This window comes from Neolamprologus brichardi, chromosome 18, assembly GCF_056152115.1.
Source record: "Neolamprologus brichardi isolate AB-2024 chromosome 18, ASM5615211v1, whole genome shotgun sequence".
NCBI classification, from domain to species: domain Eukaryota; kingdom Metazoa; phylum Chordata; class Actinopteri; order Cichliformes; family Cichlidae; genus Neolamprologus; species Neolamprologus brichardi.
Window position 1 is genome coordinate 19,078,817 of NC_142121.1, and position 25,659 is coordinate 19,104,475.

A 25,659-nucleotide genomic window follows, 5' to 3' on the forward strand; every position below is an offset into this window, starting at 1 on the left:
AGTGGATATAGCAGTTTTGACTGGTTAACATGACTAACGACGTATCCAAAAAGAAGGGGAAGAGTTCAACTGAGAAAAAAGCCAAAAGAAAAGCCAAAAGAAGAGAGACTTACGCGATGTACATCTATAAAGTTTTGAAACAGGTGGGTGAAGAAGAAAGGCGCAACGAACCTTACGGCTGCCTCCGTTTTCTTTGTCCTCTATTTAAATGGCATGGCAACCCTTCTTCCTGCCCTCAGGTTCATCCGGACACGGGGATTTCGAGCAGAGCCATGAGCATCATGAACTCCTTCGTCAATGACCTGTTCGAGAGGATTGCCACAGAAGCGTCCCGCCTGGCTCAGTACAACAAGCGCTCCACCATCACCAGCAGAGAGGTGCAAACTGCGGTGAGGCTGCTGCTGCCCGGGGAGCTGGCTAAACACGCCGTGTCTGAGGGAACCAAGGCCGTCACCAAGTACACCAGCTCCAAGTGAAAACTTCCAGTGCGTTATGTTGAGGAATTTAAACTTGAGAGTTGTCAGTTTTGTAAGCTGGTCATTAAAATAATTCACAAAGCCATGAGTTTCTTTTTTCTTTTTTTTTCCCTCCCCCAATAAAGTAAAGCCATCGTGGCTGGTGTCGCCACTAGATGGGGTAATTGCATCTATCTTGTTCAGATGCACCTTCAAAGGGGACTTTTGTGCATTTCATCCTTGCATAAGTTGTATACCGCAGTGTGATGACAAACTAGAAACTACAGAAATTACTCATTTGAAAGCCAGTAGCACTCCGCATTTAAACATTAACATTCCTTTCACCGGCTTGATAACTTTTTATAAAAGCCAATAAAATCAATACAGCAGCAATAACCCTTTAGAAGTTCTACCTTCGCAACCCATTAGTGCACTGAATGCTATCATGTTTTGTCGGGGACGGGGAGCTTGAATATTTCTCTCTATACATCAAGAATGTCCAAATTAAGCTCCATTAGCGAATTTTCTCTTACCGCAATGCTTTATTAATTCACGATAAGCAAACATGGTGTGGTAGAGGTCTGCCATATTTCACCAGTACAGTCTGGGTGATGTATATGTCTGCTGGATGCTGTCCATAACCAACCTATTGAAAACATGGTTCTGATTAAAACATGACATCACACTTTCTTTCTGATTACAGGCAGATTAAAGATGCAGATTACAACAGCAGCACGCACAGGTGGGCACTTAAACAGGTGTCTCCAGTGTCACCATGTAAACTTGAACCTGATCACTGCCAGGTAATATCGCCTTGATTCTTTTTAACGTATACTTTCTTTAATGATTCGAGACCTCATAGTCTGTACGACCACAAATAATAGTCTCTTTTTCACTTCAGACATCGTCATCATCATCGTCATAACAGTTTTGATATTATCAGAAGCACCTGGGCGGTTGTAACTATGAAAAGTGACGTTAGTAAATTAGCTAAACTATAGCTTAGCTAGCTAGCAAGTCATCCTGTTAACCCTGACGACGATGAAAGAATGAAGGAAGGTTTATTTAACATGTGTGAGTGTATGCTGACTTATGCCAGGTACTGAAACAAAAAAATGTCTTTAGTTTTGGTCACTAATCATTTGAACTCATTTCCGGATTGTCTGTCCAGCTACGAGAAAATAGAAGAAAAAAAAAAACAAAGTAAAAGAAATAATTTTTAAAAGTTATTTCTGAAATTTTGTCCATCATGATAATGGAAAAAATAAGATGATAATTTTATAAAATAATATATATATATAGAGAGAGCAATTACTTAATTGAAGGAAAACTTAGTGGTGTTTATGAGTTTCGAAGTTTGGTCAACATTTGCTTTTTGCTGTTTTTGACTAAATACACACTACTGCGTTTACTTATATTTTAAAATACAGCAATCTTTTCACTTATGATGGAGTTCATGCAAACCCCTGCAAGATCTTTATCTGGCTAGGTCATCCTTAAAATTGAAATATTTATAAACTAACAGAGGAGATAAAGCAACACTGTGTCCTTGTTATGCATTATAATCAGGTTTTTAAGAGACGGCACCATCAGCTGAATGCTACTTGATTACAGGATAATGACACTAGCGTTTGCACCAGTTCAATCTGCATAAAGCGGAGGAACTGATAAAGGTCTCTCTAATTAGGATGGTGTTTACATCGGGCTTTACATACACCTATTAGACTGCACTTATCAACGTCCCACAAAGCCAGACTTACTGTGATAATGCAGGTTGCTACTGACTGTTATTGTTGAGATACCATCTCAGATATTTCCTAGTATTCTTGGTAATGATATGAAATCTAGAGACGTTATTATGAGGGTGATACGGCCTTTAATGGCAGTGACTTTGTTCATAATAATCGTGGCCATTTAGGTTTTGTGTCTTGCACTCTTCCCCATATCCCCTCTTATGCCCATGCCTAGTAGTAGTCATCGCTGTCTCCTTTAGGCAGACTGCTATGAACACATTATGGATGGGTGCATTAGTGAGTGATGCAGAGCCTGGGATGACTTGCCTTGTTTTCATGTGAGAGTGCATCATTAGAAAATGTTCCACTTGGCAGGGAAGCGCGTATTAACTGCAACCGCAATGAAATGAGGTTGTGATAGATGGTCAAAGTTATACAGGACTATTAGGTTGAAATATGAACCTCTCAATTGTCATGATGAAACAGAGGGCTATTTGCGTGGTGATCAGTGCATTGAGAGACAATTGGAATCTGCAAAGACCCATACAATACATTATAGGTAGTGGGCTAAGGGCTGAAAGAATACAGAAAAAGTAATCATGCTTCCACTGAATGGTCTGAGGCTACTGTTCAATTCAAGGCTCTATAAATTCATTTAGGTTCTTCACCAACATCTCAAGCATTGTGATGAGATTTGAGGAAAATTTGCAAACAGGAAACCTCACCTAAGCCCAGTTGTAGACTTTTATGTGTCACATGTATAGAAGCAAAGCATTGCTGATTAGTTATCCAAGATGTTTAATGGCATGAAATATGCAAAGCAGATTGTGTGTGCCTAGCGTACTACGACTGGATGGACTATAGTATGATACAAGGAAAATTAGAACAAGTGAGCCCGGATTAAAATCGGAAAATACATACAGTAAATGCAACAGCTAGCTTGTCTTTAGATAATGTCAATAGCCAATTAAACTTGCCTATCATGTCTTATCAGTTGTTCCACGACCTGAATGCAAACTTCATGGCAGAGACATGTGCTGAAATGTGTATCTAGCGTATTAACCAGCACAGAGTTGCTCAGGCACTGATCTTGCTTTTTCTGATAGGAATAACATGAAATAACACATAAACCACTAAGATAAGAAACACCTGATGGATAATTGATCCATGTCTAAACTTGGACTGTCTTTCTGACTCTCTTAAGCTAACAGCAGAGCCAATTGCAAACCCATTAGCATTTAATATTACTGTAATTACTGTGTACATTTCATTATGTTCCCAGTATATTAAATGACTGCTCAGTGTGGAGGGAGGGCTATAGTTTAATTTCTTTCTGTAGTACTGTGGCACACAGTACTCAAAATAGCATTAAGAGCCTCATAATCAGAGGGAACTAATTGCCTATGATTGCATAAATGAAGTGCCTCGCGCTCATCAGGGCCGTTGCTGATGTCCAGCCTCTTACTGACTGCCTTGGGATAGGAAGGTGGTTGACCACAATGCAGAAAGCCTTGGAGAGGCAGCTACTGGTGGGTAATGTGAGGAAACCATAGATTTAATATGTCCACAGGGGGCTGTGAGGGCAGGGGGTGTTACTGCTGCTGATGTTTTTTTGTTATCATCAGAGTTGCCTCCGCTTCACAGAGAGAGAGAAAGGGGGGAAAAAAGGAAACACGAATGCCCACCATTTGAGAAATGAATTTATCGAAGTGGCTGTCTTTTTCCCCATTAGTAAGTGTTTAGTTCAGCGTTTTAAATAATTGCGTTACCAGGAATGATATTTAAAATACATTTGGGAGTCAATGAGGCGGGAAAGTGCCTACATGTTTTGCTGATGACACCCGGGCCATTTGGAAGACATCAAAGTAGAGAGGAGGTAGCCCAGATGCATATTATAAACTCATTATGTATATCATTTAAAAGGATGTACTCCAGCCGCAAAAACAATATTCCTAGTCTCTCTCTGGTAATGTGTGTTTTCAAAGTTGAAACTCTTACTCGCCTTCAGTTTAATGTGGCATCTATTACCAACTGTAACATAAAATAAATGACCTTGATTTCCATACCAGAACAGTCGTTAAGGTATAGATGAGATGCGGCTCTGCCTCTGTGTTTTCGAGTAGAAAAGAAGGTAAAACCTCTTCGCCAATATCGTGTATTCCTCCACCTGTGGCGCAAACTTTGTTTTCCGCAGAGCTTGCAGGCATCTTAATAGACTCCAACACGAAGGCGGATAAGTACACCTTAAAAAGTGTGTTTTTGATACGCAATGTATCAAATACTGCTAAAATTAGATGGTGATGGTGTCAAATTGAAGGTCACCCTTTGAAGAGATGAAATTGCATCCTTGGTGTCTACAGAGCTGTGAGATCTATTTTGTTTTGGGGTTTTTTTGTTTTGTTTAGGTTTTTTCTGCTGGGTAGAATTTCTACCACTGGAAAATGGTTGTTCATCAGTCAAAAGAGATGTTTGTCAGATGCCTAGCGAGTAGGCTTAAGAGGCTTAATTACGTGCCGTCCCTCCGCCATCAGAACACTACACGTGGGGCAGAGTGACACAGCGGTTGCCAGTCATTCAGCCTAATGTTCTAATGCAGGGAGCCATGTGGATACATAAAATCCATTAAAGCTCTTGGAAAAAAAATACTGAGCTGAAAAAGGCATTCTGCTAGCTACTCGGGGGCTTACAAATAGGGCATTCTTATTTGCTCTTCCTCTAAGAAAAATGTCACGGCAAAATCTGACCTTATAGGTCTGTAGATTTTTTATTTTTTAACATGTTTTTTTTTTTTTTGTTAAAACGGTGAAGGTGAACAGTGGACAAAAAGGTTCACATCCACTGACTTTTCAGAATTATTATGCTCAATAAATTTAAAGTAGGGAAAGTTGAAAGAACCACACTGAAAATCAGTAGTTTTTAAGCCTCCTTTTGGTAAAGTTTTGCTAAATTACATGTGATTTTAGTAAACATTGTATTACTTTTAAAACAGCATGCACTGGGTTTGATACTAGCAGCCTAACAGAGAGACTTTATAACTTTGCTGGAGGCAAACCGGAGAGGTTTGAGTGGCTGCGTGTGAGACATAAAAATAGCATTTACTTGTCACGCTGCAGGGAGGGTCTCATGCCGAATATCAAAACAACTCTGTGAATCAACCCTGTGAACAGCCGGCGGGTACAAAGTGGACATCAGCCAGAGAGAGTGAAATAACAACAGAAACAGAGAGAAGGGACTTGTTAGACATAATCATACACATATCGCACAACAAGCATGTCGAGAGGCAGCTTTGTCTTCACGTCCATGGCCTTGCGTTCTCTTGAACTTGACAAGGACACGCTAGAGAGATACAAGTACAGCAGGCAACTTGCCTCTCATAATCTGAGTAGCTATATGCTGAAGAAGGAGGCCAACAACAGAGCACTGCTGAAGTCCCTGCCACCAGCTGTCTGCCACGATGTGGTCATCCACAATGCTTTATATACAGGAGACCTGGAGGCTATGCAGCACTTTTTTCCTAGAGGATCCACAGCAAACCTCATCATTGAGCCACAGGGAGGGGAAATGCGCTGGGCTGCCAGAGGGGAAGGTAAGAGACAACATCTGTCTTCATCAGTGATCTAAGAAATCACATGAATCGGACCGTATTTTCTCGAGATTGGCATCCAAAATCAGTATGGTTTGAACACTTCCTGTGATTTCACGAAAAAACTAAAGGCAAAAACATATAAAGATATCACTGCTGTGCATTGCTGAGCAACGTGCATCTGGCGCCTCTCGCTCGATAAATCAATGCAATATTTATAGCCACAGAACCCAAAGAGCTATTTATAGAAACCATCATATGCCCACCACATAATCAGACCTACGAGTCATCTGTTTGTTCTGTGCAACAGGGCAATCCATTAGATTCAGTTGTGACCCTTCCATTAAAGACTGAGTCAGTGTCCGCTTTCAATAACTTGTTTCGTCACTGGAAAAACATCATGAAGGACTTTTTTGTTGTTGCTAAATAATGTGTCACTTCTAATTTCTTAGACTGCAAAACTGTATTAGTTGGATAATTAGGCAGGTTACATGCAATGCAGTCATTGGCTCTCATGCCACGGGTTCAAAGGGTCAAGCACAATATCACATAACACCTCCCTGAAATAGCCCTGTCTGCACAAACAACCTGCATAAGTGGTGCTTCAGGAGAAACCTCACAACTAATACATTTTAAAAACAAACTAGTTCGCTGTAATATGGCTTACGTAGCACCTAGAGTGAAGTGGCGCAAACAAAAGAAATACAGAGAAGATGTGATCGCCACAGCCAAGGCTACAGGTTGTATCCTGCAGTTCTGGAACTCTTTGCTCGTGGGCGACGAGCTGACTATCCTCGGTATCGTGGATGATGATGAGTATGGCTACCTTATTGATGCAATTTATGACACCAGCAACTTGGAGGAGTGGAAGAACTTTCGATTTAACTACAGAGGCCTGAGTAGGTCCTTGATTTTTATGTTTAATCTTGCATCAGCAAGGTTAAACTAGATTTTGATGAAACATGTTATGAGTACATTAAAATGTTACACTGTATACCAGGGATGTCAAATTTCATTGAGGGTTACATACAGTCCACTTTGATTTTAAGTGGGTGAGACGGGTGAAACTCAACTTTGTCAGTGTAAGGATGTTTAACCAAACATCTGATCCCAGAGGTACCTTAATATAAGATAAAGACGTGTAGTTTCAACATGACATCTCAGTTTTTCCTGCATGATAAATGTGTAAAAGTACAAAAAAATGCCTGGTAGCTCAGACTATCATGTATTTAAAAACCTAAGGTTTTTGTTCCACTGAAAGTTTAAATGTTTTAACCAAGAAAAACAGGTACTTCTCTGTCATTTCATTCTTTATCTATTATTTAACTATGTCTATTAGTTTATAGCAGGAAAAGCTGTAAAACATATAAAAATACAGTTGAAAATCCAAAAATGTATTCCCTATCTAATGTTTTCCAAAAGCCATCCCCTGGGCTGGATTGAAGCCTTGCCATACCTATTCTGGCCCCCAGGCCTTATTTTTGTCACCCCTGCTGTATACTATATCTGCTGAAGCATATATGTGACATGTATACATGTATATAGCCATGTGGTCCTATGGCTTGAGTTCAATGTTGTCTTCATGACACTTTTGCTCCCTGTTGGCAGGACTGTGGTCACTGACTTATGAGCAGGAGCTGACGACACCGCTTCACATCACAGCTGGTCGAGGCTTCGCGGACTGCCTGAGGCTCCTGCTGCAGCGCGGAGCAGATGTTGACCTAGCACCTGGCGGCACCACTGCGCTGCACGAGGCTTGTGAAAACTGCCAACCAGAGTGTGCCAAACTCTTGCTGATGCACGGTGCCAATGCCAATGCTGTCTCAGAGGACGGCCTTCTGCCTTTGCATGTTTGTACAAGCGCTGAATCCCTTGAGTAAGTGAAATCCAGTAAAACTATGTAAGGGTATTTTCATTCCTCATCTAGTGCAGTCAGTCTTAAGCACCAGTACTTGAACTTGTATCCTTGTAGCTGCGAGGTTATATAAGAGCAAACAAAACCCCTGAGTATATTTACCTGAGCAAAAGGTGTATTTATTGCAGAGTAAACATTCTGTTGTTTCTGTCATTTCCTCCTTCAGGAGTTACATATTCCAGGAGCAGGAGGTGAAGCTACAAGTGACAGTAAAATATATTAAATTTGGGACTGCTGCTGCCCCTAGTTGTAAATTTTGCTGTAATATAAACAGCTGACAAAAAAAGATATCAAGCATAATGCATTAAAATGCCTTTGAATCTGAAAGGGAAAAAAAATCTAAAGTGTAGGAACAACTGATCTACCTGATTCTATTAATCCTGTCTGCAGATGTGCCAAGTATCTCCTTCAGTATGGAGCTGCAATCAACGGCTGCACTGTAGATGAATATGACACTCCTCTCCATGTGGCTGCCAGGAATGGCCTCCCAGACCACACTGAGCTGTACCTGCGTCATGGAGCTGCTGTGAACAAACAGAACTATGAGGGTCTCACCTCCATCAATTCTGCTTGCTCACAGCCCCAGGAGGCACAGGATCTCCGTAATTATTTCAAGGTGTGTCAGATACTTATAAACGCAGGGGCCAACATCCACACTGAGGAACAGGACAAACGCAGTCCTTTGCACATGGCCTGTAAGAATGCGAACCCAGACGTAGTGGATCTGCTGCTGGAAAATGGGGCCTGCGTTAACAACATGGACTATGGAGGTGAAGCTCCGATGCACAACATCCTGAAGGTGGTGGCCTACAAGATTTCCCATAGTCCTGAGAGGATTGTCCGCTCTCTGCTCAACCACGGCTCCATTCGGGTGTGGCCCGGTGCTCTTCCGAAGGTAGGGACCCAAATGCTTGAATATTACATGGAGTCAGAATAAAACGTGTGGAGAAGCATGCTATCACGGCTACAGCCAATTATTCATCAAGGTGGCTCATTTTGCATAATTAGCAAGTACTGCACATGTAACACCTTGACTAAGATTTCTTTGAAACACTACACTGTTCCTTGCGATATTCCAGACTTCACAACTTCACATTCAAATCATTACCATCTCATGGCACAACATGAAGTGTTGCACTCTCAGCGGGAAACAGACTACAACTATCAGTGAACCCACGTGCACTACACAAAATGCCTGGTTCCTAATTAGGCAAGTGTTAATAGGAGATTAATTAGCACTAATTGCATAATTTCCAGTTAAACCCCTGGAGGGAAGACCAATCTGTTCATTTCACAAGTGTTTAATTACTTTATTTCTTCAGTTCTATGGAGTCACATGCTTGCTCGTGAACTTAAATGTTGATTGTTTAAATCGTACTGCTTTGCTCTGAGTTGTGATGCACCTTGCAGGTTTTGATGCACTGCTCCAAATCGCCACGCACTGTTGAGGTTCTCCTGAATGCCTACAGTCACCTCAAAGTCACGGACACCTGGGTTGAGTCCGTGTCAGAAGAGGTGTTTAAGGCAAGCTTTTTAAATGTGAAATTATGAATTAGGTTTACCATTTTTTAATTATTATTATTATTATGTTCAGTTAAATGTTTTAGTCTTCATTGTCTTTAAATTCATACTTTTAAAGTGACCCATCTCAGCCATTTAGGTAGAGAAAAATATTGTACTTTCTTATAAATATGAGGGCTTTTAAAAATGAAAAGAACATTAAGTAATTTATCATTATTTTATATTCAGAAAGATATTTTTTAATCATTCATTTTTAAATATAAGCTGATTGCAAAACTAAACTCAGAATATCAAAGCATCAATATAGAGCCATCGATCTAGTATCAGTTTATCAGTTAAATCTATTTTTTGTGTGTTTCTGTCCAAAAAAGGAACACAAAGAATTTTATGAGTCAGTCTTCTCCCTGGAAATGACTCCTCGCTCGTTGCAACACTTGGCTCGCTGCAGTCTCAGGAGATTCCTGGAAGGCCGGGTACACAAAGTGGTCCCAAAGCTCGATCTGCCCAAGTTCATCAAGAACTATCTTCTCCTGGATTTCAGAGGATACATTCACTAAAAGTCCAATCTGAGTGTGAATATTTGTACCAAATATCGATGGTGATAAAAGTCCAACAATGTGAATCAATACACAGATTTTTTAGGGTGCGTGCTGCCATACATAAGATTTTTAGGAGCAAGACTCAGAGTCGTTTCCTGTCATGTTTTGATCCATGTCTCAGCGCAGAAACACGTTTGATGTTGCACCACAAGAGGGCGCTACAGACTAGAATTATTAAATTATGCAGTGGGGCTGCAGCTGTATTGGTTTATATTTTCTTTACTTTTTTGATCACTTTTTCTTTTCTTTTTTTCTTACTTTTACACTTTAATTTAAAAAGGACGACTTGCTTTAAATTGTATGCATAGTTATTATCATAGGTCAGCGCTGGGAAGCATGGTAATTATGTTTTGCACATCGAGTATTGCCATCAAAATATTTGCATTAATCGTTTGAGCCACCGAGATGCCTGTAATTATATATATATGATTAAAACAGGCTTTAAATGGAAATAAAGATTTCCACTACTGCTGCATGATCTGGTCATTGTTCTTTTCATGTTTCGTGTTTTTATATTTTTCTGTCATGTTTCTGCTTGTAGTCATTTTTCTCTGTGTGTGTTTACTGGCTGTTTTGTCATTACCGCGTTTTTCTGGAAATTAGTAATTTATAACACAAAAATATTTTAGGAAGCACCGGTATCTAATCCAGTATGCACTCAAAAATTAAAAATTGAAATCAAATTAAGCAGAAATATGTTGAATAACTTTTAGAGATATTTGAATGTGTATGTGTTTGAATGGGAGACGATCTGGACCTTTTTAAAATTATTACACGGGGGGGGGGGGGGAAACAGCTTTAATGTGAATTTACAGACAGTAGATAGAGTTTCGGTATCATTTTTATATCCCTGCCTTATAAAACTGTGTTTAGTCATAAAGAGGTTAAGAACACAGGCCCTATTTTAACACAGTTTTGATTGGTCTTTAAGAAATGAAACAGGCAATCACAGAATTTTGTTCACAAAGCGCGCAAAGAGCAGCAACGTAAACTCAGAATAACCCGAAAAAGAAAGGAAGACGAGCTCGGCAAATGGTTTCAGTAGATCAAAGCGAGGTGCTGCTGAAGTCACTTGCAATTATAAGAATTAGCCTGCCCTGGCCCTCCACTGCTAATCAGAGTCGGTGGTGATATGTTTATGTCCTCATGCAATCAGACGACCAGTTGGAGAGCCCGGGCACCCAGGACTCAATAGGGCTAATCATCATCAGTTCCCATTGCCATTTAAAAGGTGAGATGATCTGCGATTAAACCAGTGCTTAAGAAAAGAGATTTTTTTTTTCTTCCCACCCTATGCGACTTTGATCAGGGACAAATTACTTTTCCAAAAGCGCACAGTAAAATTAGTGCTTTATTTAGTTTCTAAAAAAAGAAAGAAACAAAAAGCACACGTTGTTTTAATTGGCATATGGCCAGCAAAAGAGATTAAAGTTCTTAGATTTATAGATTTAGATTCGGGGATTAGTAACTTTAGCCACTTTGAGTCTGTGTCCACACTGAAGTTGACCTCACAAACGGCTTTTATCTGAATCTAATTTCGCACGCAGCATCTCGCTCTCTCTCTCTACCTCGCTTGCTCTCTCTCTCTGGGGAGCGATTGTCGTGGCACTTCTTCTTTCTGAAGCCAAACGCATTGTTTTTAGCCGCGGAGAATGGGAGAAACATCTGCCTCTCCTCCCTCCCGACTCTGATGCCCATCGGTCCCAATATTTCAACAAAAGCCACCGTTGTTTTATGCTGTCCCTTGAATCCAGAGTAATTACTTATCATCAATCAAAATTAATAATAGCTGATTGGTTTGGTGTGGTCAACGATTATAGAAGGGGAAGGGCTGGAACAGTCTCTCACACCGTTTTGCAGTCAATGGTGAACCTGGCAAAAGGGGAGGAGGGCTTGAGGAGGGGTAGATGAGGGGGGTGACTCGTCTATTTGGTCTCCACTGGGAAACTACCGCCTCTCAAGACGGCCAAAAAGTCAGAGGCTGAATAAGGAAATGAAGCGTAATTTGAGGAAGATGGATGAGCCCCCAGGGAAACACCCCCTTTTCATTCTTCTTGTATTGCAGATGATAACCAATGCGCTCTCGCCCTCTCTTTCCTCGCGCACACACACACTGTGCATCAGAGAGGGGTGAAGGGAGGAGTTGGAAAGAGGGGACAGATAGAAAGAGGGAGCGTGTGTTTATGTCTCAGTGTGTGACAAATAAGAGGGAAAGGGTAGCGCTGGTGCACACAACAAAGCGTCCGACTGACTGAAGCATTTAGAGCGCAGATATCCGAAGAAGAGGTCTACTTCTAGGGATGACAACACAGCAGAGGATCTACTTTCAATTCACGCTCTCTTTAAACTGAAAGTTTTGCTCGTCGTCGACGGAAGGACATTTGCTTTCAAGTTTTCACCGAACAAAAGTGTTTGCCTGCAAAATGCAGCGACCAGGCGGGCAAGGGACGGCGTTTTCAATCGATTCCCTGATAGGGACCCCTCAGCCCAGACCGGGACACCTGCTCTACACGGGCTATCCTATGTTCATGCCGTACAGACCTTTGGTTATCCCACAAGCTTTATCCCATTCTCCTTTATCGTCTGGTATACCTCCACTCGCGCCATTGGCTTCTTTTGCGGGACGACTCACCAACACGTTCTGTGCCAGTTTGGGACAGGGGGTGCCGTCCATGGTTGCGCTCACAACAACGATGCCAAGTTTCTCGGATCCCCCGGACAGTTTTTATCCACCACAAGAGCTGCCTGGTCCACGTTTAAGCGCTGCCGACCCGGGAGCGAGAAGGCAAGAAAGCCCACACTCCGAGGAGCTGCACAGCCGGGACAAGAGCTCTGAGATGCTCAACTTCTCGGAAACTTTTCAGACAATATCAGGTAGGCTCAACCACTTCTACAAGTCATTCTCTTTCATTATATTTAAGCCTCGGGGCTGCCGCGTAAAAGTGACCACTGTGCGTAAAATGCGATAAAGCGGAGATTAGTGGCCTCTTGGGTGAAGATGAATTAGCAGGTATAGTGTATAGTTCTAGTTAATCTCATCTTTTCACATTTAGAGCTCTTGATTAAAATGTATTTTACTAAATCCCGAGTATGTAGCATAAAGCGAAGCTTTATGAGGGAACTGCCGTTTCAGGCACATTTGCTATTTTAAAAGGCCCTATTTGAAATTATTTCTGAACCAGTCTTTATTATAGCATAAAACAGAGCTAAATGCCAAGAATAACTCCAGTCTATATGTGGATGCAACATTTTCTAAGTTTCTCAGTTGCAGTGGAAACTTATGGAACAACTGAGTGACCACAAACAAACCGCTGATGATTCAGCATGACTGGTCTGATTTTTTTCTGAAATTTCAAAAAAAAGAAGAAAAAAAAAAGTTCTTTCACATGATCTCTGCCAGCCTTTTTTCTCCCCAAAACACACCAAGTGTCGTCCAACGTTGTGAGACATCTGCAGCTGTCACCGCGGGCTCATAAACTATAAAAACACTAAATGCGTATGTTTGCGTGTGTTCTTTGTTTATCTTCGCATTTTAGGCGAGACCAAACTCTACAGTTCAGACGACGAGAAGCTGGACCTAAAATCAGCAGACACAGTTTGCAGCGACCGAGAGGACAGCTCCGCGGACAGCGAGAACGAAAGTTTCTCGGACGGCAACAACTGCGGCGCCCTGTCCCAGAAGAGCAAACTAAAAACGGGCTCGCAGGAGGCGCTACCGACCGGCAGCTCAGCAGGGAAGAGCCGGAGGAGACGAACAGCTTTTACCAGCGAGCAGCTGCTCGAACTCGAAAAGGAGTTTCACTGTAAAAAATACCTTTCTCTGACTGAACGCTCCCAGATCGCACACGCACTCAAACTGAGCGAGGTGCAGGTGAAGATCTGGTTTCAGAACCGTAGGGCCAAGTGGAAACGGATCAAAGCGGGCAACGTCAACAACCGGTCGGGAGAACCGGTGAGAAATCCCAAAATTGTGGTCCCCATCCCGGTGCACGTCAACAGGTTCGCTGTGAGGAGTCAGCATCAACAAATAGAGCAAGGGACCAGGCCATGAACTCAGATGAAAATCAAAAAAAGAATATTATTAGAAACACTTGACTCTAGGTTCCACTGATTTGTTGAACGCATGAAGCACAAAAAGGATGTTCCAATTATTTTGTCTGAGGGAGAAGAGGATTTACTCACAGACAGACCAATTATTTGGCAATATGCTCTCATTTTTATTTATTGTTTCTGTTAATATGTAAATATAAATGGGTAAAAACTGGTACAAATGAGCACTATGAGATGCGACTGTAAAGATTTTTTTAAGTATTTATATGTAGGGCCAAACTGTTTTGTTGGTTATGTGCATGTCCTCATTTGATGAAGCTATTCTGGATTTATTTTTTTGTTTGTTTGTTTTGTGTTTCGTACAATTTGTTGGAGACATTTGCATGTAACTTAAGGCGTTTTTTGTTTGGCAAGTGTAGAAACCACCTTTTAAAGCTATTTGTGGAAGAACAAAAAAAAATGTGAAGGAATTAACGACCAAACAAGAGACAACTGTAAAGTATATTGACCTAATAAATCGCTTTATACGAAAGCTGGAATCCAGGTTGAATCATTGTTATTAAAATGTAGAGCAACAGCTGTTGAAATCATTTGATTACGTTAAAAATTAAAACAAAGGTGGCCTTTACTGTTTAAACATCACGAAAGATTATTGAACAAGTTCATTTAAAAAAAACAACCTACGGTCAGGCGGCTGTTTTGACTAAAAATATATCCTGATGAAACGTTGAAATTTTATCATAAAAAATATTTCTGTTCATTTTTTTGGACTTAGAAGACGTTTTTAAAGCATTTTTTTAGAGAGTTTCAGTGAGGCGTTAGAAGCACATTAATGTCTGTTTTTGTGTAATTTCATAGCTTCTGCTGCATATCTGTTAGTCTTAATTTCCTGAAGTTGCAAATTCTTTTAGAATCTATTAATTATTTATTTATTTTATTTATTTATTTATTTTTTATTTTATTTTAGATACATCAAGGACTTGAGAGGTGCAACAGTCTTTTTTAAGGTAGCAGCAGCAGTGATTGATTTCTCTTTAGGGGGCCATGTTGTCTCAACTGAACTGATGGATCCTCATTAGGCTGAGCACATTCAACACTCTGTAATGAACTTCTCTATCAGTCACTGCACCGACACAAACAGACATCAGCTCTTTAATCTCGTGACGCTAAAATGTTTTTTTGTAAATCGATCCAAAAAGAACTAAATATGAACAAGAAGTCATTTAATAGGACGCATTAAAGTCCGCTTTGAAGGCATAATTTATTGGTGCTGTGTCACCTGATAGATACGAGATGCATCATTTTAATACAACTAATATCCCTCAGAAATGTCGACATCTTTCGAGATTTACTAAAATATGAAGTATTTCATTTTTTGTTTCAATGGCCGAAGTAGACGATATTTATAAGTTTGATTTTTAATGAATGTTATGATTGTAAGAAACGACATTACTCCTAAAACGCGGATTTTCTTAAGGATACATACACAGACCTGTAGCTAGTAAATGCAATTACTCGTCTTGTACTTACAGAAACAGACCTGGAGAATAAAAGCGGTGCTAAATGAAATCAAATCGGAAATTGTACTCTACAGGCCAGCAATATTAACATAATCTCTAACCAGAAACAGCTACCCTATTATAGGAGGAAGGCTTGGTGTTTTTATGAAAACTTTCATGTGCATCACGGTCCTCGGTTTACACGCTGTCTCTGAGCTGCTTGCACAAAATCTTATGTTGGATTTTTTTAAACTTTATATCAGATAGTCTTCGTGATTCCAAAAAGATTCAGTAGACGTCAGATCACGTTTATTTATTCATCATTTGAAATATGATGAGGCAGGATTCCTCAGATAATTAATATTTCATGAAATTAAACTTTTGCCACAAAAAGGTGGGTTTGTTTTTTTTGTTTTTTAAAAAAACAAAAAAAACCAAACTAATCTCAAATAGCAACAGACATCTATAATCATCTTTACATTAAATTTTCCTCACGCCTCTGTTGAATACAGGCTTGACCTCAGAGCATAAACAGACACTTCATGACCCGGGCACCCATGAGTAGTAAACTTTATTTCACCGTCCACCTCATGCATTAAGATTGTGACACTCACATGGGGATTCAAGGAGTGATGGTCGTGTGAAGGTGCAGTGGAAGTTTGATTATGGTCCAAGAGCTGACTAACATAGATGGTTATTTCCACGTCACTGTGCCAGAGTGCCACAGCTATTTCAGACCCCATGCATGCGCTGCATGGAAGGGCTGACTATGAGGAGCCATGACAAAACTCATGATAGGCACTGGCTGTTATCACTGAGATCCTGCAGGTTTAGAGCTGTTAGTGTGGAAAGAAATAATATTGCTTTTATTATTAATGAATTATTAACGTGCAGAAGCTTTCTGGGGGAGAGTAATGTGTAGCAGACTTGAGTTTCTCGGGTTACTGTGTTAATCCATTCAAAGTTTCTAACAGTCTGTTCTTTTTAAGCCGCACATTCAGTAAACACTTCAATCTCGAGACTCCATATTCTGCCATTGTGCTACTTGAATCACAAATTGAAATATCAGAAGTTCTTTCCAGCAAAGACGTGTAACTATTCCCTCATTCCCACCTGCAGAGAGAGAGAGAGAGAGAGAGAAAGGGAGGGAGGAAAGCGAGGGAGCTCATTACTGGCTTGGTTGTGTGAGTGTGCAGGCTGCTCAGCGCCGACTGGAGGCCTGACTTCTTGGGAGGGTCCGGACGGTCGTGGCTACAGTGATGTATGGGCAGATGCATCAAATCGCACAAGATAAACAAGCGATGAGTTTCATCAGGGCCATCATAGCTTTAATTTGGCTGCCTAATGAGTCAGATCTAGTGGCGGAGATAAGAGTTGTCAGAGGCCCGGCTCTAATGAATTTCTTGCCACTTGTAATCAAGGTTGCCTGTCTGAGGGGGGATGATTAATGGAACCCTGGAGGATTCCCTCGGCCCTCAGCCTTCATTACAGCTAATGCATTCTCAGGCAAATTAACAGCAAAATGCAGGCAAAAGCCAACGGGGAAGAGGAGAGAAAGTAAGGGAAGAAGGAGGGAAAGGGAAAGAGTGATGGGAACAGAGCGTTTATATAAGACAAAGGAGTGAGAGGAGGGTGAAGAGGAAGATGGCACGGTGGGTATGAAGCAGCCAGGTTGGGCAGCAAGTAGGGAAAGAGAGGTCGATCACTGAGAGGATGGGGAAATGAGTATGGAGACGTGGGGCAGTCAGGAAGGGCAGGGTGCAACATGGATGTACTGCTCAGACATGATGGAGCTGGAATTGATAATGGATGTTTAAGTCTGTGGGGGATTCAGGAGAGGAGAGAGGGTCAGGGCAAGAGAGGATATAATTACTGGTTAAAGAGACTGCAAGATTGAAAAGAGGAGGAAAAACAGGGAGCAACAGAACACATCCACATCAGGACAGGCAGCAAGGAACATGTAAGATAAACATTTGTTCAGTGCCACCTTGATGCAGCATTCACATCAGGACTGGGTGCATCACTCACTGCCGGTGACCTGCGGCCAAGCAGCTTCTGCATAAGGGAAGTATGGATTTAATGTTTGCAAATATGGTCTCGTCAGGTCTTTGTGTGCCCATCCATCAGCCTCAGACCCACCTCTGCAATCTCGGAGGCAATTTGTCTGAGAAGAGGTGGGCGGCAGAGAGCCCTCCTCACTGTTTAGCAAGCCCTGATGAAATATCAAAACACACGGCGGTGCAAACAAGCGCTCCAGTCTCACCACAACAAACACAAGTGGCCGGGGTCTGCCAAGACACGAGGCATGGTAATAAATTACAAGACCTTTTTTTTCTCCCTAGGTAAGAACAGACAAGCACTAGTTTAGGTATGTGCGAGCAAACCCTTTAAATTCTGACATTAAAGACCTTGAAGGTTTATAAATCTTAAATCTACAATTATTATTATTAAACAAAACACAAGAGTGTTACCTGATCTTGCAATAGTCCCACAGACTACCTTTAAAGGTTCATTTGATATTATTTTTTTTACATTCCCTGGGTTTCATGGCCTGCTACCTTAATCTGAGTTAACTCTCAGCTCTTTGTAAGCTGAACTTTTCCTCCAAATAGTTGCTCATTGCTATCGAAAGCCAAACAGGAGGAATTGTTCTCATGATTAGTGCATAGAGGCCAAAAAGAGGAGTATAAACAAAAATAAGTTCAAAGGAATGTGAGAAGGATTTGATTTTTCATGACAGCAACCGAACACCTCCCATCTAATGCTGCTAAAGGATAGCTGTGATAATGTTATTCTAAATTAGCCCTATTAATTTCCTCCCTCTGAGGAGACTACAGAGGAAGGTCACTAATCCGCAAGGTGAAGTAAGCAAAGACAATACTACCCAATTACTAATAAGGAAGTTGGTTGAGAAAATTTGTTTTTAAGAGTTTTAAAGCGTGACCTGGGGGAGTCAGTCTCCATTTCAAGGCAGCGCTGAGGGAGGAAGAGGAGAAACTAAAGAGAAACCAGGTGATAAAGAGCAAACAATGCTGGCCAACAGAAAGAGGAAGGGGATGAAGATATGCTGAGACAAGATTAGCAGGAAATAAGAAGTGGATTAGTGAGGGCTTGACTCCTCTGAACACAGATCTTTCAGTTTTCCCCACAGTGTTGTGCTGCCTGACACTAAGCCCAGCTCTTTATCTTAATCCTCTTTCAGCAACTGTTGGGGGTCCCTCGAGCAGGAAGTGAAGAGGGTGGTTCACTTACCTCGAGGCAGGCCTGGCTGAGTTGTTTCGGACATGAAGTTTGATGAAGGGAGACGCAAAAGAGGAAACGCGACTTCTAATTTGAAAGAAAGCCTCACCTTCACCGTTAAGGCACAGCAAGACAAGAGATGGGAGAGACAGGAGTGTGATGGATAATGAGTGAGCAACACACACACACACACATACACAAGACAAATGCGTTGATTTCCCTAAATCCAGGGAAGGCTACATCGTTTTTATTTGAGTGTTTATTAATAGGTCAACTGTCAGCCAAGCATCCAAGCATACAACAAGTTATTCTTTAGCTTTTGAGTCACGTTCTGAATGTAAAGGAATTACAATAGGAAAATGAGCAAAAAACAAAACAAAAACAAGAAAATATATTTACATACTGCATTATAAATATGTTAAATGTACATCATTATACACAAGTACCAAAGATGGTCGGTTAACGGCAAGACCAAACAGAAGTACCTTAAAAAATATGCCAAAGAAGAAACAAACAAACAAAACAAAACATATCAAAATACGGTTTGTTGGTCAGGAAGACCGAAAACCATTTCAGTTCAGGAGTTTGTCTTCAGATAAAAGCATTAAGCTAATATTTACACTTCATCTTGTTTTCAGGGGGAAAAACAGGCAGATTTCTAGTGTTTTTTTTTTTTAAATCATCTACAGTATGTAAATAAGGGTAATCACTGTACACGCTTAACTCCTCTTACTGATCCCCTTGGACAACAAAATGCACTCAATGAAACAGGTTGGTCAAGTAAAGATCAGAAATAAGGCCAGTATTACATTACAGTACTAGTAAATTCAAAGAAGTCAGTTTGATTTCTTTTGGGGATGTCTTCAAAGATTAATTTGACATTTTATTAAATATGCTTATGCGCCTTGCTGGGAGGAAGACAGGAAGATCGATACGACTCTTAGGTGTGCATAAACTCCAGAGCAAGAAACCCCAGAAATATAGGGACGTATGGTGTAACTTCTTTATTAGGCCTAGTTCCATCGTGGTAACGGCTCTGTAAACAAGGTGTAATGTACCTAAGTAGAACCTTTACCAAATGTGGTTGATAACTACTTCATATGGCTGCTCTGGAAAAACATCTGTACACAATCTTCCCATCAAGAAAGCAAATAAGCATATATTTTTTTTAAAATGTCAAAACTTTCTTTTACAGTATCTCCATCGCCTGGATGAACAAAACCCTCTTTTGACCCCATGGTCATTTTCAGTAGGCTCTGAAAACAGGAATACTGTAACGCAACAACAAAACCATGTAGATAAGGTACCAAGTTCATAACTTGCTCTGTAAACAAACATTCTGCCTATGTAAACACGTAAAATCAAGATGTTTTAAAACCTCACAAATGGCAGTTTAATAAAAGGAGAAATACACCCACATTGTGCCGACTCCATCTAAAGTCATTTTTACGTCCGAGTCCCACTTACTCTAAATGAGTTGGCTTATCACGTCTGTGGAATACTGTACATTTGTAATAATGCAAACTAATTATACTCGTCTCTCTATATATATGAACATCTTTGCTCATTCGAATCCCTAAATGTCTCACGTCAGTCACGTGAATGCGCGTTGTTAGCTCCCTGCTTTCGGGCTGACAGGTTCTCAGGGGGAGAGCACAGAGGTTTAAGGAGAAGGTAAAAGGCTGCTTCTCATCGACTAAGTTCAAACTTCTTATAAGGAATAAGGCAAAGGAAGAAGAACTACTTTTTACAGTGGTCTGTACATTGTTACACAGTTATGATCCCAAATCGTCACTGACAGTTTCTGTCACCTCTCCGGCGTCCTTTCAACAACAGAAATGCCCACGAACACGCGAGCACAAACGTATCGTAGCGTTATGTATGGACGCACACGCGCGCTCGCACACACACAGTACCAGTATATGCATTTCACAGCAACAACAGAGGAAGTCTTCTTTAGAGTACCAAATACGACAGCCTTCGGCCACAGGAGGCGAGTGGATATTCCAGGACACTCACGGGATGAAATTGCACGAATCTGTGTCAATTATCAACACAATCTTGTCATTTGGGAAATTACTCCAACAAAAAGATTGTAATGGCACAATTTCACTGCTTTAATCAAACCTTTGAATCTGAATGAATTCTGATTGAAGAGGAACGCGTACAAAGCCATGTGGCTCAATGGTCATAAAACATTATGCCCCTTAATTCCTTTGTAGTCACGGACACTTTTACCCGAGCATCACGATAAGGGTGGCGAAGGAAATGACTCAATTTCACCCGATAGGAATTGTGCAATCAACTCCTTTATGATGATCTGAATCCATTTCCCTGTAAATTAAGTATCTAAATCATTTGGACTCTTTAACTATAATTGCTTTGCCTTTGTATATGAATAGTATGTCAAGAGTTTGATAGCTGTGTTGAAGACATGCATCATTACGAAAGCCTGCAACAGCCACTGATATCAAGAGAGATTTAGTTTCTTTCCCACATCAGTGTTTTGTCACTTCTAAAACTATTCTTTACAGTTTTATGTTATTACACTTAGGATTGGAAATTTGAAGGAAGTTTCTCATTCACACTGTATAATCAGTTCACATCGCAGAAGGGGAAGACATAAAAAGGAAATGTTCAAGCATTAAGGAAATGCTTTTCGTAGAGTAGGTATGAATGCCAAAGTAAGTCATTTGTTTGGTTGACGCTTAAAAAACAAAAAAGCTTAAAGCTCATCGTGATCACTTCAGACCGAGATTGAATAAATTTAACAAACAACAGGAATAAAAAATAATAATATAAAATAAACAATGTACAATGTCCGAAACCCCAAACGCTCCCACTTCTGTCAGCGCGGTGGAATATCTGCAGTAGGTCCGTCGCTCCTGATACCTATCCGTGCGTACTGGTTTTGGGTTACACAGTGTGAGAAACAGAGGAGGAAGTACTGGGAGGAGACACGGGTGGGTTTAGGTGGGTGCTCGTCTGCAGCTGCTTTCTGGCTCCTACATGATGCTGATACTGCGGTTGAGCTCACACTGGGCGTTGTTGTTGTTGATGTTGGGGTTGCGGCGGCTCATGTTGGGCGTGGGCACGGAGGTCAGGCTGCTGGTGTCGTTGGGGCAACCGTGTTGGAGTAATATGTCCGCGCACTCCTGGCTCACAGCCCGCCGGGCGTAGGACAGCGGCGTTTGGCCGCGGGCATCTCGGCTTTTCACATCCACACCGTACTGTGGGAGAGAATGGTTGGCAAGAAAAGAACAAAGGCCAAATTTAGGACATAAGCATAAAGTACAAGTAACTACATGTTATTTTTGGCAAGTCCTCTGAAATTAATGCTTATGATTTAGGTTCATTGATTAGATTTAGTAATATTGTGATACGTTTTTGATTTTCCTGAAAGCACTCTGTAAAAAAGCCCTTTTTTGGTGAGGTGGTACAGTACTGTGCAGCCTTGAGCCATCCTCCACCCCCCATTTCTTTGTATTTGGCTAGGAAAGTTGGAAATACAGCATATAAGAAAGACATTGTTACATCTGAACAAGCACAAAAGCCAACATTTGGTATGAACACCTGTATTTTTTGACACAGCCTTTTTTAGGCAAGCTTTGTACATTGTAATGACCTCCTTATGTACTGAGACCTGTTAGGGCTGATTTTCTGTCCAGTTCTTGTATACACTGTTTTCTCCTTATCTCCTCTGTACATAGTGATGATGACTAAGTAAAAAAATGGTTCTTTGCTAAGTTGTGAGTGCCGTTTTTATACTTGAATGATTCGTAAGTCAGCGTTAAGCAGCTTAGGAAAAACTCTCCTCTGAAAATGGTCAGGCACGTGACTAATCCACAGCAGCCAGTGTCCAAAGAAAACCCTTGAAGATCTTCAGAAAGCCTGGAGAACTATTGCTCAAGACCACTTTAAAAACATTACAAGAAAGCCTGGATCTTTGAAACAAATGAGGGATGATTCAAGACTTTTGCTCAGCACTGCATTGAGTCATTGTGCTGGCTAATCGGAGGTATATTGAAATTTTGTGTGAAAATACTAATATTCTATAATATTTTGCCTCCTACATTTTTCTTCCCCCAAGGTTCTCCTCTTTTTTTTCACATTGCCAAATGAATTCTTCCATGTTGTGAAATTATGCCCAGTTACTCACTGAAATACCTCTGTTGTCCATCCAATTCAAAATGCCACCTAATACTAAGTACTTAAGTACTTATTTTGCTACTATTTATACCAAAACATACAATGAAACAGTAGTTTGTGTAGATTTCCAGATAATTTTCCCTAAAATCACTTTTGAATTACTTTAAGATCATTTAATAGGTAAATTTAAATATAATTTTTCCATGACTGACAGTTGCAAATGCTCTGCTGTGAAAGCAGAATTCACTGATTCAAATGTTCATCCACCTTTAACAATGCTCCCAACAACAGTCAGTGGAGCCCACTCACCCAGATGAGCAGCTGTGTGATGACTACATTGGCCATAGCACACGAGAGGTGCAGAGCGGTGCGTCCATCTCCATCCCCGTAGGTCTCATTAACCTCCTCCTTGGTGCCATGGGCCAGCAGCAGCACCACCAACCTCAGGTCATCCTCCACCACCGCCCGAAGCAGCTGCTGCCCCAGAGGCACATCTGACTGGGGCAGTCCCACCAGGAACAGCTTCTGCTCGTACTTGGCTCGGATCCAGCGCTCCTTCTCTTCCCTGGAGGGAAGGAAATGACAGGGGCAACGCAGGTCAGGCAGGGTGAAACATGACGAACACGCTATGAGCAATTTCGCACCCAAGTTAAAGAACTTTCTCGAAACGTATCTCATAATTCAGAGGCCTTGACGTAAAGGTAAAGACATGTACAAAAGGAGAAATGCAGACACACAGGGGAAATATTAGAGTAATTGGCCTAAGAGACTCACCGGAGTGCAGTGACATTTCTAAATTATTAGAGCACAGGAAAGTGACTAGCCTTTACTATCACAGTGGGAAATAATACAGCAAGATGTGCTGGAAAGATGAGAGAATGCCAAAGGGTGTGACGCTTTGGGCAATATTCCAGTTTCTAGTGATTATGGTCGTCAGCATGACCGTTAAAGCCTGGCCAGCTTTCTAAAGGTTACACATCCTGAACAGCATGTCTGCTGTGGACAATACGGGAAGGCGGGGGACGTATTTTTATCAGCGCTGTCGGCTGTCAGTCTGAACTGGTGGATCCCCTCCACAAAAGAGGCAGTGTGTCTCAGAGCCCCAGTCTCCCTTGGGGTGGCTGGGCCCTGAGTCAGATCGATGGGGCTGAATGGCAGCCAGAAAGGGACAGTGGGATGTGGGGCTCCTTCACTCCAGCCCGCAGCAGAGAATAGAGGATGAGGGAAGGCTCCATCCTCTATCACCAGGCAGAATTCTATCTATTGCTCTCCATCTTGACCCCCCCATTTCATTCTGTGCCCACATACAAACTGTACAAATAGGAAAGGGGGAGAAAAAAAAATCAATATCAATACGCGAATGACTGAGCATGCCCAGTGTGGTACTAACCCGGTGACCCTGTCAGTCGGTGTGATAAGAGGAGCAAAAAGAGGCTGTTGTTTGGATTTGTGGGTGAGTGACAGAACGGGGAAGGTTTGTAAGGATAAGTTAAAGCAGCAACGCTGGCTAGAGTGACAAGGCTCTCATGGGACTCTCTATCAGCGGGTCGAGGCATGGCAGCAAGTACAAACGGACACTCTAACTCAATTCAACTGTATTTCATCATCAAATAATGGCCAGCTTTCATCATCATTTATTAAAAAATTACCTTTTGGATGAGAAGTGGAAGAATCTATCTCTACACAGTGAATAACATTGTGTATGTATCAGTTTGCTATAAAGACCTGGTTTACACAAATGAAGTAAGACAGTTCTACATGCTCTGGTTTAAGCTATCCATCATGTAAGATTAAATTTGTGAGTTTTGTTAGTTTATCTGTTAATATTTTCCTCCCTTTCCTTCCCCTCGCCAATTTCCCCACAAACTGAAATCCCCAAACATAGCTCACAATTTTTTTTTTCTTTCCCGAGCAGCTGGATATTTCTTGGACAGATTAAAAATCTGTGGGTTAATAATAATAATAATAATAATAATAATAATAATTTTATTTGTATAGCACTACATATATTGAAACATACAGACACGTAAACAGACTTACGGTCAGACACACGTACGTGAAAATAGTTGCAAAAAAATGGCCGAAAATAAAAGGGGAAAAATTTAAGGGAGCGCTAACCAATAAAAATGAGTTTTCAGTAGTCGATTAAAGCAAATAATAAACTTTTGAAGCACACACTAATTTATATCAGCAGAAGTGCATTCCCTGTGTTCATCGTAGGAAAGGAACGTTTATACAAAGTGTTTTCCATCAACAGTGCAGCTCTGTGGTATGGCCAAATTTTTGGCTACGCAGATTATTAAAAGGATAATTTCACTGTTGTTTTTAATCTATTCACAGTATTTTAGCAACAGATCCTATTAGCGAAATCTCAATCAGAAACAACCATTTTAAAAACAGCAACCAAACTTCGCCACTACTTTTTATTGCCTTAGCAGCCAGGTGTCGAGGCTGCCGACTTACCGCAGACAGCAACCGTGTTCAGACTCATATGTCAGCTGCCAGGCTTACTTCACAAAGCAGTCAGTCTTGCACAGAGCAGCCTGGCACCCGCCCTAACTACAGGAGTTAAGGATGTGATGAAAAAGGGGCAAGTCTTCTTCTATCAGCACCCAAGCAGAGATTGATTAACTGCAAAAAACCCAAGCAGCTCATAAAGCTACTTAGCCGCATCTCAAAACAGCCTTAAAGTAATTGCTCCTATAGACACATGGGTACATTTTTTTTCATTATGACCTCAAAGGGAATGTGGTAATGTAATGTAATGCAGCAATGACGGAGAAAGCCCCCCCTCCCGCTACAGCATAAGCAAATCTTTTCTTTAGGCAGAGGGTATTCTGTGAACAACAATACAGCCCTAATAGCAGGCAATTGCTGTGGCTCAGTTTTATGGTGTAAGACCTCCATCAATCCCT

The 25,659-nt window shown here is 41.2% G+C and overlaps 4 protein-coding genes across 5 annotated transcripts in view; 3 read left to right on the forward strand and 1 right to left on the reverse strand.

Moving 5' to 3' along the window:
- Positions 1-552, forward strand: h2bk1 (H2B.K variant histone 1). The gene is made up of 2 exons (XM_006786356.3): positions 1-143; positions 240-552. The coding sequence occupies exons 1-2, from the start codon at positions 30-32 to the stop codon at positions 474-476; spliced, it is 351 nt and encodes a 116-aa protein (XP_006786419.1). The 5' UTR covers positions 1-29; the 3' UTR covers positions 477-552.
- A 4,791-nt stretch (positions 553-5,343) lies between these two features.
- On the forward strand, positions 5,344-10,281 carry asb10 (ankyrin repeat and SOCS box containing 10). Of its 2 annotated transcripts, none has more exons than XM_006786357.3 (5): positions 5,344-5,774; positions 7,380-7,647; positions 8,077-8,581; positions 9,097-9,210; positions 9,579-10,281. In XM_006786357.3, the coding sequence occupies exons 1-5, from the start codon at positions 5,459-5,461 to the stop codon at positions 9,762-9,764; spliced, it is 1,389 nt and encodes a 462-aa protein (XP_006786420.2). In that variant the 5' UTR covers positions 5,344-5,458; the 3' UTR covers positions 9,765-10,281. The 2 variants fall into 2 exon arrangements, with proteins under 2 accessions (XP_006786420.2, XP_006786421.2); XM_006786358.3 differs by lacking the exon at positions 5,344-5,774 and adding an exon at positions 6,231-6,670.
- A 1,460-nt stretch (positions 10,282-11,741) lies between these two features.
- gbx1 (gastrulation brain homeobox 1) lies at positions 11,742-14,388 on the forward strand. Its single transcript, XM_006786359.2, has 2 exons — positions 11,742-12,680; positions 13,343-14,388. Exons 1-2 carry the CDS (start codon positions 12,230-12,232, stop codon positions 13,855-13,857), a joined length of 966 nt encoding a protein of 321 aa, XP_006786422.1. The 5' UTR covers positions 11,742-12,229; the 3' UTR covers positions 13,858-14,388.
- A 4,422-nt stretch (positions 14,389-18,810) lies between these two features.
- agap3 (ArfGAP with GTPase domain, ankyrin repeat and PH domain 3) overlaps positions 18,811-25,659 on the reverse strand; it is a 75,056-nt gene continuing 68,207 nt past the window's right edge. Inside the window, exons 17-18 of the mRNA XM_087832512.1 lie at positions 23,054-23,309; positions 18,811-21,825 (exon numbers count right to left, since the gene is read on the reverse strand). Of these exons, the coding sequence (XP_087688638.1) occupies positions 21,601-21,825; positions 23,054-23,309 (481 nt within the window). The 3' untranslated portion in view covers positions 18,811-21,600. The remainder of the gene's footprint in view (positions 21,826-23,053; positions 23,310-25,659) is intronic.

Excerpts from the sequence above, each read along its gene's own strand:
- asb10 (XM_006786357.3), top strand. The coding sequence starts at position 5,459 with ATGTCGAGAGGCAGCTTTGTCTTCACGTCCATGGCCTTGCGTTCTCTT. Across the intron at positions 7,648-8,076 it reads ACAAGCGCTGAATCCCTTGA|ATGTGCCAAGTATCTCCTTC; the intron begins GTAAGTGAAATC and ends TCCTGTCTGCAG. Across the intron at positions 8,582-9,096 it reads GGCCCGGTGCTCTTCCGAAG|GTTTTGATGCACTGCTCCAA; the intron begins GTAGGGACCCAA and ends TGCACCTTGCAG.
- gbx1 (XM_006786359.2), top strand. The coding sequence starts at position 12,230 with ATGCAGCGACCAGGCGGGCAAGGGACGGCGTTTTCAATCGATTCCCTG. Across the intron at positions 12,681-13,342 it reads AACTTTTCAGACAATATCAG|GCGAGACCAAACTCTACAGT; the intron begins GTAGGCTCAACC and ends TTCGCATTTTAG.
- h2bk1 (XM_006786356.3), top strand. The coding sequence starts at position 30 with ATGACTAACGACGTATCCAAAAAGAAGGGGAAGAGTTCAACTGAGAAA. Across the intron at positions 144-239 it reads TCTATAAAGTTTTGAAACAG|GTTCATCCGGACACGGGGAT; the intron begins GTGGGTGAAGAA and ends TCCTGCCCTCAG.